Here is a 12,022-nt window from a genome sequence, read left to right as displayed (position 1 = left end):
TAACGCCTCCCATCCCTCCACTCCATCTTCCAGTAAGCTGGCCCCTGCACCTCAGGATATCTCATAGTCTCGCAGCTAAAAATCAACCTGAAACGTACTACCTGAGTGGGAGGTAAAGGCAGCTATTCTCACAACAGGTAACAAGTATCAATTCAATATCTGCATCACCAAGATAGAAAAAGCTATGGCCCAAGCACAGGCAATTAGGATTGGTACAGATAGGATTCTTGATAGTTAACATAGATATGATGGTTTGGAGGGCCCGATTCCATGTTGTATGACCCTATATTTGTTCTATAGCCACTGTTGACACCATATAACCATATAACGATTACAGCACGGAAACAGGCCACCTCGGCCCTTCTAGTCCATGCCGACGTTTACTCTCACCTAGTCCCACTGGCCCACACTCAGCCCATAACCCTCCATTCCTTTCCTGTCCATATACCTATCCAATTTTACTTTAAATGACAATACCGAACCTGCCTCTACCACTTCTACTGGAAGCTCATTCCACACAGCTACCACTCTCTGAGTAAAGAAATTCCCCCTCGTGCTACCCTTAAACTTTTGCCCCCTAACCCTCAACTCATGTCCTCTTGTTTGAATCTCCCCTACTCTCAATGGAAAAAGCCTATCCACATCAACTTTATCTATCCCCCTCATAATTTTAAATACCTCTATCAAGTCCCCCCTCAACTTTCTGTGCTCCAAAGAATAAAGACCTAAAAAATAAAGACTATGTCTATCAATCCGTGAAATCTGTAATCTGTAACTGAAATCTGTAAATACCTCTATTTGGGGGACTTGATAGAGGTATTTAAAATTATGAGTGGGATAGATAGAGTTGACGTGGATAGGCTTTTTCCATTGAGAGTAGGGGAGATTCAAACAAGAGGACATGAACTGAGACTTAGGGGGCAAAAGTTTAGGGGTAACACGAGGGGGAATTTCTTTACTCAGAGAATGGTAGCTGTGTGGAATGAGCTTCCAGTAGAAGTGGTAGAGGCAGGTTCGATATATAAAATAAAATTGGATAGGTATATGGACAGGAAAGGAATGAAGGGTTATGGGCTGAGTGCGGGTTGGCGGGACTAGGTGAGAGTAAGCATTCGGCATGGACTAGAAGGGCTGAGATGGCCTGTTTCCGTGCTGTAATTGTTATATGGTTATATAGTTAAAACTAATGATGCAAAATTGTTTTATTAAATTTTAATAGACCCCATAAGACCATAAGATATAGCAGCAGAATTAGGCCATTTAGCCCATCGAGCCTTGTCTACCATTTCCTCATGGCTGATCCATTTCTCTCCCATTTTATTGTGCTAATTGAATAATAAATTTTGTTCCGTATTATCAGGAACAATTCACCAAGGAGCGTTTTGGAATCTCATATGTCCAGTAAGAGAAGAGATGAGATTCAGGTTAGATATTGTATCTGACAGTCACCATCATCAACACTGCAGTAATCCCTCAGTATTATTTGACAAGAGTGGGCCTTAAATCAATTGTCTGACTCAAGAGACAATGGTGATGTATTGAAACACTCGATACTTTTTATGAAACCTATATATCCATTTTTCACATGTCACTTTTGCCATAAGCCTGTTTTCTCAGATACTTTTATCTCTGTGACACTACCACATAACTCAGCTAGAAGTTGTCTGAGGTTCTATAAATTCTAAACTTAGCAAAGTAATGCTGTGTTGATGTCAATTAAAAAAGTAAATCAGACATTGCTGCCAATTTACTTTTCCCCATACTTTGCTAAGTCTTAGCCCAATTTCTCTGTCAACTCTCTTCAACAAAACCATTTCATATAAACTAAGGTCAGGGAACAGGAAGCTCAAAAGCTCAGGAATTTCTTAAATTCAGGAATTTATGCTAACTAGAAATGGCTCTATTATTACCGAAGAAGGCTAGCAATTATTCCCATAAGCATTCAAATTCATAACTTTCTGCTTGAAGTCTATGTTTTATACTGCACAGTCTTTGTGATGACCTATGTCTACTTGTCATATATGTGCCACTGAAACATACTTGCAAATAGAATAGCGTGCTTAATTGAAGAGCATCATTTCCTCCTGTAGCTGTACTCACCCCCATCACTGGGACAACTGCTATGTTTTAGACCCTTTCCTCGAAGAGATGAGCATGATGGTGTTGTGAAGATCACTGCTTCTGCTTTCCCCTGGCCCCTGGCCATTACTGGTTGGACCATAACTTTATATTTGCACGAGAAAATCAGTCCTGGGAGAATTACATAGTTTTCCTATGGAAAAAGATAGCATGAAATTTAACAAATTGAATTTGTCTTGTAATTACTGCTATGAGATGGACTGTAATTGAATCTTAAAGGAGTTTGTTAACAGTAAAGAATTTGAGTTTTATTTTTTCATAAATCCATAAAGTATCTGTCTTAAGAAATATTGCTTCTTTCTTTTGACATTCTGTGATTTAAGTACAGTAGTAGCAAACTTTTTTTTTAATCTCTTTTACTCCATTACAATATTTATAACCTGACAGCAATCCATCTGCTTTTAAGGAATAGTCAACGTTTTGTTATGTTACCATATCTAAAACAGCTCAAGGGATTAAATCGGATCCCCCTGTCCCCTTCCCTGCTTTATACTCAGGGTGACTACATGAAAAGTGTGATGAGCTCATGGAGGACCTGTCAGCGAGTCAACGCTTTAAGCAGCAAAAGAGAAAAAAAAATCAGTCAATAGAACAATCAACTAAATTCTGATTGATGGTGTTACTGTCACAGAAGCTCTTTAATTAAGTTCGCAGGATCAAATTGCAAAAAATGGAAGTCAGAAATATTGGAACTTACATGGGCTATGACTTTTCTGGAGATCTTTGTCTCGTTGTGCTTGCAAGACTCTGGCATCCATTGGACAAGGTACCGCTCTGCAATGCCACCAGGATCTAGGGACAATGTCATTCACATATTATCATCAGCCAATACTCTTAACAGAGTTCACATTGCACTTAGTAATGCCGAGCATATTTTAATTAGATGTGTCAGGAAAGTTCAAGGATATAATTGCTCTGGTGTTGCCAAATATTTGGACAATTCTCTTTGATTGGAACAACTGCAAACAAATCTATTCCTCTATCTCAAGATCATTTTGTCATAATTGCACTAAAAATATGAAGATAAATATGCAGACTTGTTCAGAATATTTCACCTGCGGCCATTTGGACTCATTATTGGCATATAGATGGCTGAAGATTACTAATAATAACCTTAATGTGCTCAAAGATCACATTTGATTCTGCCCAATGATTTGGATTAATGGCTATATCGAAGTTAACAACATGTTTTACTGAAGTTATTGCAGGGATATGGTGTCCTCAAACTGGATGGCAGTGCACAGGAAACCTGGACCATCCTGGGAGGAAAGCACCAACCATTCATCCTAATATTAAGATGTTCTGCATTTGATATTTTGAAGTGCGTTCATTGCAAAATGTGGAAACTAACTTTGGTTAACTATATCTATAACTATCGATTTACCTATGTAAATCTGGCAAGAGCAAAGGATGTTGGGAATGGCAAGGTTATGTGACGGGTAGCAGAGAATGAGTGCCAGGAATGGGAGGGGAGTGGCGCAGATGTAGACACATCCAGCGCTGAGACACCAGGCAAGGTCATTTGATTCTAAGCAATTTGTTTATTGATCATTACAGATTCTCTCTGGTGCTTCTCCTTCCCTCCCCTCTCCCTTCCCCTTTTCCCAACCATGATTCCTTTCTCCCTGCCCCCTTCCCACTCTCAGTCCACAAGAGAGACCCATATCAAAATCAGGTTAATCATCACTCACATATGTCATGATTTGTGTTGCAGCACCAGCTGTACGGTCAATATCACTGGAAGACATCTCAAGGACTTCATAAAAGGGTTACCATATAGAGTTTGACTCTGAGCCATGTGTGGAGAACTTAGAGTAGATGGCTTGCTGATGGACAGTGTTTAAAAGAAGAAAGAGATATGTACTGGAGACATCCAGAGTTGGGACTGGAAGTGTTGGAAAAGGCTCCCCAAATATCTTTCAGGGATTGGTTTATTTTATTCTCCATTAGGTTCCCTGTCACATGTACCTTGCTTGAAAGACTATAGCCTTCTCAGATAGGAAACTTAGGATATTAGGCAAGTGTGAGGAAGGAATGAAGAGATCCTGGGCTTGAGCCCAATGTGAAAGAGGAGAGAAATTGCAGAGTGTTCTATATCCATGAGGAATGCTGATATGAAATAGGGTCTGAACCATGGGGTAAATGGTCAAATGAGAGTTCTCAGTCGCAGAGTTGGTCCTTTGTATGGTCAAGGTGATGGTTCAGATGGGATTGGGCACTTATTGCAAGAGGATGATTATGGGTGGAGCTATCTAATGGTGGCAGTGGTCAGATGAAGATAAAAGGGTGTTATTGATGATGGCAGCAGATTAGGAGCAATCTGATGATGGTACAAGTCATATTTGGAGCGTAGAAGATTGAGGGGGGACTTGATAGAGGTATTTAAAATTATGAGGGGGATAGATAGAGTTGACGTGGATAGGCTTTTTCCATTGAGAGTAGGGCAGATTCAAACAAGAGGACATGAGTTCAGAGTTAAGGGGCAAAAGTTTAGGGGTAACACGAGGGGGAACTTCTTTGCTCAGAGAGTGGAAGCTGTGTGGAACGAGCTTCCAGTAGAAGTGGTAGAGGCAGGTTCGATTTTGTCATTTAAAAAAAAAATTGGATAGGTATATGGACAGGAAAGGAATGGAGGGTTATGGGCTGAGTGCAGGTAGGTGGGACTAGGTGAGAGTAAGCGTTCAGCACGGACTAGAAGGGCCAAGATGGCCTGTTTCCTTGCTGTAATTGTTGTATGGTTATATGGTTATATTAAGGTGCTTGGAAGCAGGTACAGAGGAGATGTCAGGGGTAAGTTTTTTACACAGAGAGTGGTGAGTGCGTGGAATGGGCTGCTGGCAACGGTGGTGGAGGCAGATACGATAGGGTCTTTCAAGAGACTCCTGGACAGGTACATGGAGCTCAGAAAAATAGAGAGCTATGGGTTACCCTGGTAATTTCTAAGGTAAGGACATGTTCGGCACAGCTTTGTTGACTGAAGAGCCTGTATTGTGCTGTAGGTTTTCTATGTTTCTGTATGGAATTGGATGAGATACCTTGAGATGACACAACTGTACATTACTGAACTGCTGGACCTTAAAGGTGGCTGTCATATTGTCATAGAGGTCAAAAGGAGGTCAGAAGGCTATCTAATTATGGTGCTGCTCTATCTGTTGGTCAACGGTGGAACAGCGAATATATTTACTGGTTGGGTCTGTGGATATTATTCCTGATTCAGTGGGAGATCATTCCTCCTGGCCTCTTTGTAATTGCCCAATTTCCTGAGCCTTAACAGGTCAGGTAGGAATATAGAATTGCTGAATTGAAGTTGAACAGCCTCATTGCAATATTTAAATGGCCACTGATTTGTTGCCCTTTCAGCATCGAGGGCCAATATCAGATAGAAATGGCCAGGGTTGAAGCAAATGCTGACTCTAACCTAACTTGGAGTAGGTTAAAAGGCTGACACCACATTGTGGGCCAGAGGGCCCATACTGTGATGCAGTGTTTTATGTTCTATGTTCTAATAAACAGACATGACATTTTGGGCTGAGACAGTACAGTCAGTACTGTCATTAAAACTAAGGCCATGGATTCTGTGAACAATATACAGTCTTCCATTATTTTGTAACATTCTTGTAACAATTGACACTTGAATGCTATGGTGGTTCAAAGTCATTAACAAAAATGTTCGAAGGTTATGCACCAGGTGCTTTCCAAATGCAATACCAACATAAGGTAGAATAAGTTAGAGTTTAGGTATTCAGTGGCAAGTAAGCACTTCATGCACTCCAAACTTTACAACTTAGGAGTCCGAGGAATACATTATCTTTTTCAGAATGCGTGCAGCTCCAACAATATTCAAGAACCTCAGCACTAGCCAGGAGCAAGTCATGCAAGGTCAAACTCAATTCCCAGAAGTATTTTTGGAGCTAATTAACACTCTCTCCATCCACCTAATTATTCACTCCGGTGCATCATGGCTACAGCCTACAGGATATGCCACAATAACTTGCTAGGTCTTCTGTGACCACCATGCTCTCTACCGAAAGGGACAAAATCATCACCACACACTGTCTTCTCTCCAAGTTTCACACCATCCTCAAGCATCAGGGGCGCTGTGTTAGGGAGGTGCTATTGCAGAAGAATTAGAGACTTGCTGTTGTGCATTGAAGTTGGTACACACTACAGGGTGTGCTGGTAGTAGAGAATTAAAATCAGGTTTATTATCACTGGCATGTGACGTGAAATTTGTTAACTTAGCAGCAGCAGTTCAATGCAATACATAATCTAGCAGAGAGAGATAAAAATAATAATAAATAAAATAAAAATAATAATAATAAACAAACAAGTAAATCAATTACATATATTGAATAGATTATTAAAAAATGTTCAAAAACAGAAATAATGTATACTAAAAAAAGTGAGGTAGTGTCCAAAGCTTCAAAGTCCATTCAGGAATCGGATGACAGAGGGGAAGAAGCTGTTCCTGAATTGCTGAGTGTGTGCCTTCAGGCTTCTGTATCTCCTACCTGATGGTAACAGTGAGAAAAGGGCATGCCCTGGGTGCTGGAGATCTTTAATAATGGACGCTGCCTTTCTGAGACACCGCTCCCTGAAGATGTTCTGGGTACTTTGTAGGCTAGTACCCAAGATGGAACTGACTAGATTTACAACCTTCCGCAGCTTCTTTAGGTCCTGTGCAGTAGCCCCTCCATACCAGACAGTGATGCACCCTGTCAGAATGCTCTCCACGGAACAACTATAGAATTTTTTGAGTGTATTTGTTTCGCATGCCAAATCTCTTCAAACTCCTAATAAAATATAGTTGCTGTCTGGCCTTCTTTATGACTACATCAATGTGTTGGGACCAGGTTAGATCCTCAGAGATCTTGACCCATCCAAGAACTTGAAGCTGCTCACTCTCTCCACTTCTGATTCCTCTATGAGGATTGGTATGTGTTCCTTCGTCTTATCCTTCCTGAAGTCCACAATCAGCTCATTCGTCTTACTGACATTGAGTGCCAGGTTGTTGCAGTGACACCATTCCACTAATTGCCATATCTCACTCCTGTTCACCGTCTCATCACCACCTGAGATTCTACCAACAATGGTTGTATCATCAGCAAGTTTGTAGATGGTATTTGAGCTGTGCCTAGCCACACAGTCATGTGCATATAGAGAGTAGAGCAGTGGGCTAAGCACACACCCCTGAGGTGTGCCAGTGTTGATCGTCAGCGAAAAGGATATGTTATCACCAATCCGCACAGACTATGGCCTTCCAGTTAGGAAGCTGAGGATCCATTTACAGAGGGAGATTCAGAGGCTCAGGTTCTGCAACTCTCAATCAGGATTGTGGGAATGATGGTATTAAACACTGAGCTATAGTCGATGAACAGCATCCTGACATAGGTGTTTGTGTTGTTTAGATGGTCTAAAGCTATGTGAAAAGCCACGGAGGCTGCATCTGCCATTGACCTACTGTGACAATAGGCAAATTGCAATGGGTCTAGGTCCTTGCTGAGGGAGGAGATCAATCTAGTCATGACCAACCTCTCAAAGCATTTCATCACGGTCAATAAGCATTTAAATTTGTGGATCAAGTGTGAGTCAGGGAGGATGCTTTCTTCCTGGATGGAATTCTAGCCTCTTCGATGTTGTGCACCCTCCAGACAAATCGGAAGTATGCCATCACACTCCTGATTTGTGTTTTGCAGATGGTGGAAGAGCTTTGGGAGTCAGGAGATTAATATCTTGCTACAGAATATTGTTTGCGGAAATTCCTAAAAAAAACTTCCTCTCATCTAATTGCTTTTATTCTAAAGCTATAAACAACCTTTTGATGTGCTAAGACTTCTATTAATTGAAGTTTCCGTGTTATAATTATTGACTGAGCTTCAAAAGGTAAGTAAATGGTTTGTAATATTCCCAGGTGATCTCTTTCTAAGGGTGTTTTGATTTTGATGTAACTGCAGGCTGAGGAATCTGTTGTCCTCTGCAACCAGTTATCAATCCGAACTGGGCAAAGATCACCAATGGGTACTCCAGCCCAGGGAAGTTGAGAGCTGATCAAAGCTCTACTTGCACATACCACAGACTGAGCCAAAATCACTGGCATAATACCTGTCTATACGTACAAGACATCTACCCAACTCTTTGGAGATAGGAGGATAAGTGGAACAAGTCTTAGTTTGAACATTTTTTGGAAATGGTGATGTAGACAATCTGCACGGATTGGTGATAACATATCCTCTTCGCTGATGATCAACACTGGTGCACCTCAGGGGTGTGTGCTTAGCCCACTGCTCTACTCTCTGTATACACATGACTGTGTGGCCAGGCATAGGTCAAATACCATCTATAAATTTGCTGACGATACAACCATTGATGGTAGAATCTCAAGTGGAGATGAGAGGGTGTACAGGAGTGAGAAATGGTAACTAGTGGAATGGTGTCACTGCAACAACCTGGCACTCATCGTCAGTAAGACGAAAGAGCTGATTGTGGACTTCAGGAAGGGTAAGACGAAGGAACACACACCAATCCTCATAGAGGCATCAGAAGTAGAGAGAGTGAGCAGTTTCAAGTTCCTGGGTGTCAAGATCTCTGAGGATCTAACCTAGTCCCAACACATCGATGTAGTCATAAAGAAGGCAAGACAGTGGCTATACTTTATTAGGAGTTTGAAGGGATTTGGCATGTCAACAAGTACACTCAAAAAGTTCTATAGTTGTACTGTGGAGAGCATTTTGACAGGCTGCATCACTGTCTGGTGTGGAGGGGCTACTGCACAGGACCGAAAGAAGCTGCAGAGGGTTGTAAATCTAGTCAGTTCCATCTTGGGTACTAGCCTACAAAGTACCCAGGACATCTTTAGGGAGCAGTTTCTCAGAAAAGCAGCGTCCATTATTAAGGACCTCCAGCACCCAGGGCATATCCTTTTCTCACTGTTACCATCAGATAGGAATACAGAAGCCTGAAGGCACATACACAGCAATTCAGAAACAGTTTCTTCCCCTCTGCCATCTGATTCCTAAATGGACACTGAATCTTTGGACACTACCTGACTTTTTTAAAAATATACAGTATTACTGTTTTTTAAATCAGCTTTTAAAATCTATTCAATAGACATAATTGATTTACTTGTTTATTTTTTTTTAATTTTATTTTTTCTCTCTGCTAGATCATGTATTGCATTCAACTGCTGCTGCTAGGTTAACAAATTTCACATCACATGCCGGTGATAATAAACCTGATTCTGATTCTTCATTAAATATCCAGTACCTTCCAGCTTTAAAACATTGTGATGAGATAACATTAAAGTCAATAAGATCTCCAAATAATATACACAGCCACTCATCAAAGATAAACAACAGAATGCAATAGACAATAGGTGCAGAAGTAGACCATTCGGCCCTTCGAACCTGCACCGCCATTCTGAGATCATGGCTGATCATCTACTATCAATACCCGGTTCCTGCCTTGTCCCCATATCCCTTGATTCCCCTATCCATAAGATACCTATCTAGCTCCTTCTTGAAAGCATCCATTGTCTTCTACCAATCTCCTATATGGGACCTTATCAAATGCCTTCTGAAAATCGAGGTACACTACATCCACTGGATCTCCCCCGTCTAACTTCCTGGTTACATCCTGGAAAGATGTAATATGCAATGGCAGCATATTAAAAGAAGGCTGAGTTGAATATTATAATGTGGGAAGTATTGAGAGACCATATTATATAAACCAGCCAGTTACAACAGCACTAAGATATTGAGGTTAATTATATGCCCATTTTTTTGTTATGACAGCTGGACAATTATTTGTCCTAATCTCATATAACTGTTTATTGGATATGCTGGCGTAGGTGACTGTAATCGTGACTAAATGATGGAAAATTCCAATATGCTTTTGCCACTGAAGAGGGTTGAAATACAGCTAACTACATGGTAGACCATCAATAAACTACTGTATATAAATATTGGATGAACACAAGTCAATGGCAAGGATATCACGCATAGTTTCCCCTCCCTATGACCCATATCCAACTTGAAATCGATTATCATTTTATGTTGTTCTTTGGAATTACTCCCTTTCACTTTAAGTTATGTTCTTAAGTTTTCTCCTGCCTCAAGAATAACAAAGAACTTGCTACATTAAAAACTCTCTATTATCGGAATGCTCTGCACAGTTTTCTAAGTTGCTGAGAAGTAATCAATGGTCTGACAATGATTGAAACTGAGGATAACAAACTAAGAAGATATCAGAAACGATCAGATTTGTCTGAACAAGCTGGGCCACTAATACAGGTGTCACAACAGTGAGGGCTCTGAGTAAGCACTTCATAGAGTATTTTCCATTCCAGGTTTCCAATAACATTTACTCAAGATTATGTAATCTATAAAATAACATATATCAGGTATACTTAAACTTCTCAGTATAATACTGTAGAATGGAAAGTAAATTGCAGACAGTATTGTTTTATGCCCTGCTTCAGGGGGTTGTTTTCTCCTTTAAGGCCCATATCAGAATTATAGAGCCATCGTGTCATACAACATGAAACAGACTTTTCAGCCAACCCTATGCATCATTAATCCCGCTTAATGCATAGCCTTCTAGTTTCATATAAATACTCGTTAAGTATTGTAAGTGCACCTGCTTCTACCATCCATTAAAGCTGTGAGCACCAGGTTTCAACCAGCCTCCATGTAAAAAAACTTCTTCCATAAATCCTCTCTAAATCTCCCACTGCTGAACTTAAACCTACACTAAAAGGAAATGTTTCACATTACCTACTCTGTCTGTGCACCTCATAATTCTGAACATTTCAATCGGTTCACCCTTCAGCCTTCCCCACTTCAAAGAAAACAAATCCAGCCTCTCTTCATAAATGAAGCACTCCATCCCAGACAACTTTCCGATTAATTTCTATGTGCAGTCGTGCAATCAAGGTAGAGCGGCACTAATACAGCTAGGGCATCAGAGTTCGACGTTGACTGTAAGAAGTTTGTACGTCCTTCCCGTGAGCACATGGATTTCCTCCGGGTGCTCCAGTTTTCTCCCAAGATACAGAGGATTACCAGTTAGGAGGCTCACCAGTCATTGTAAATTGTAAATAGGTGGGTTGCTGGGCAGGGCAGTTCATTGGGCCAGCAGGGCCTATTCTAAATAACTAAATAAAATCCCTCTGGTGTGGCAACTAGAAGTGTGATCAGTACTCCAGCTGTGGCGTAGCTAAAGCTGCATACAGTTGTACCCTGACCTGCCTTCTCTTATATTCTATGCTGTCATGTATCCTATTTGCCTTCTTAACCCTTACCTTTTATCCAACTGTCCATGTCCTTGACAGCCGTGGCTCTTTAGACTTGTCAAACCTCACCTTTCATCATTAACCTAACACATTGACTCTGAACTTTCATTATTTCATCAAGTCATCGAGTGCAGAAACATTCCAGAAGAGCTGAAGTTGCACAACACAATACTCAGCCCTTTGAACTGTTACATCCATGCCAACCTTTTTGCTCATCTACACTAATCCCATTTGCCTGCATCAGAACCACATTCTTCAATGTCTTCCCCATTTAAGTGTCTATCTACATGCTTCTTAATCATTGTGATCATATCTGATTCCACCACCTCCTCTGCCAGCATGTTCCAGATATTAATCACTCTCTATGTAAAAAAAGCTTACCTCTTAGATACTCTTTAAAGTGTTTTCTCTCACCTTAGACCTATGTGCTCTTCGTTTTGATAGCCCAACCATGGAAGATCACTTTGACTATCCACCTAAGACCTCCCACAGTCTTAGATACTTTAATTCTGAATCTTCCCAATAGTTGCCTATAAACTTCCTGAAGGAAACTGCTCCCAGTCCACATTGACAGGTCATGTCTCATAAGGAGCT

General features: G+C 40.8%; 1 protein-coding gene across 2 annotated transcripts in view; it reads right to left on the bottom strand.

Moving 5' to 3' along the window:
- Positions 1–12,022, bottom strand: part of LOC140726955 (anosmin-1) — a 189,748-nt gene that overhangs the window by 13,919 nt on the left and 163,807 nt on the right. For both annotated transcript variants that reach the window (XM_073044000.1, XM_073044001.1), the window contains exons 10-11: positions 2,837–2,931; positions 2,101–2,272 (exon numbers count right to left, since the gene is read on the bottom strand). In XM_073044000.1, the coding sequence (XP_072900101.1) occupies positions 2,101–2,272; positions 2,837–2,931 (267 nt within the window). The remainder of the gene's footprint in view (positions 1–2,100; positions 2,273–2,836; positions 2,932–12,022) is intronic.

The sequence above is a fragment of the Hemitrygon akajei genome, chromosome 4, assembly GCF_048418815.1.
Source record: "Hemitrygon akajei chromosome 4, sHemAka1.3, whole genome shotgun sequence".
Lineage (NCBI taxonomy): Eukaryota > Metazoa > Chordata > Chondrichthyes > Myliobatiformes > Dasyatidae > Hemitrygon > Hemitrygon akajei.
Note: the sequence above shows the minus strand (reverse complement) of the source record. Positions and strands in the feature narration are given on the sequence as shown.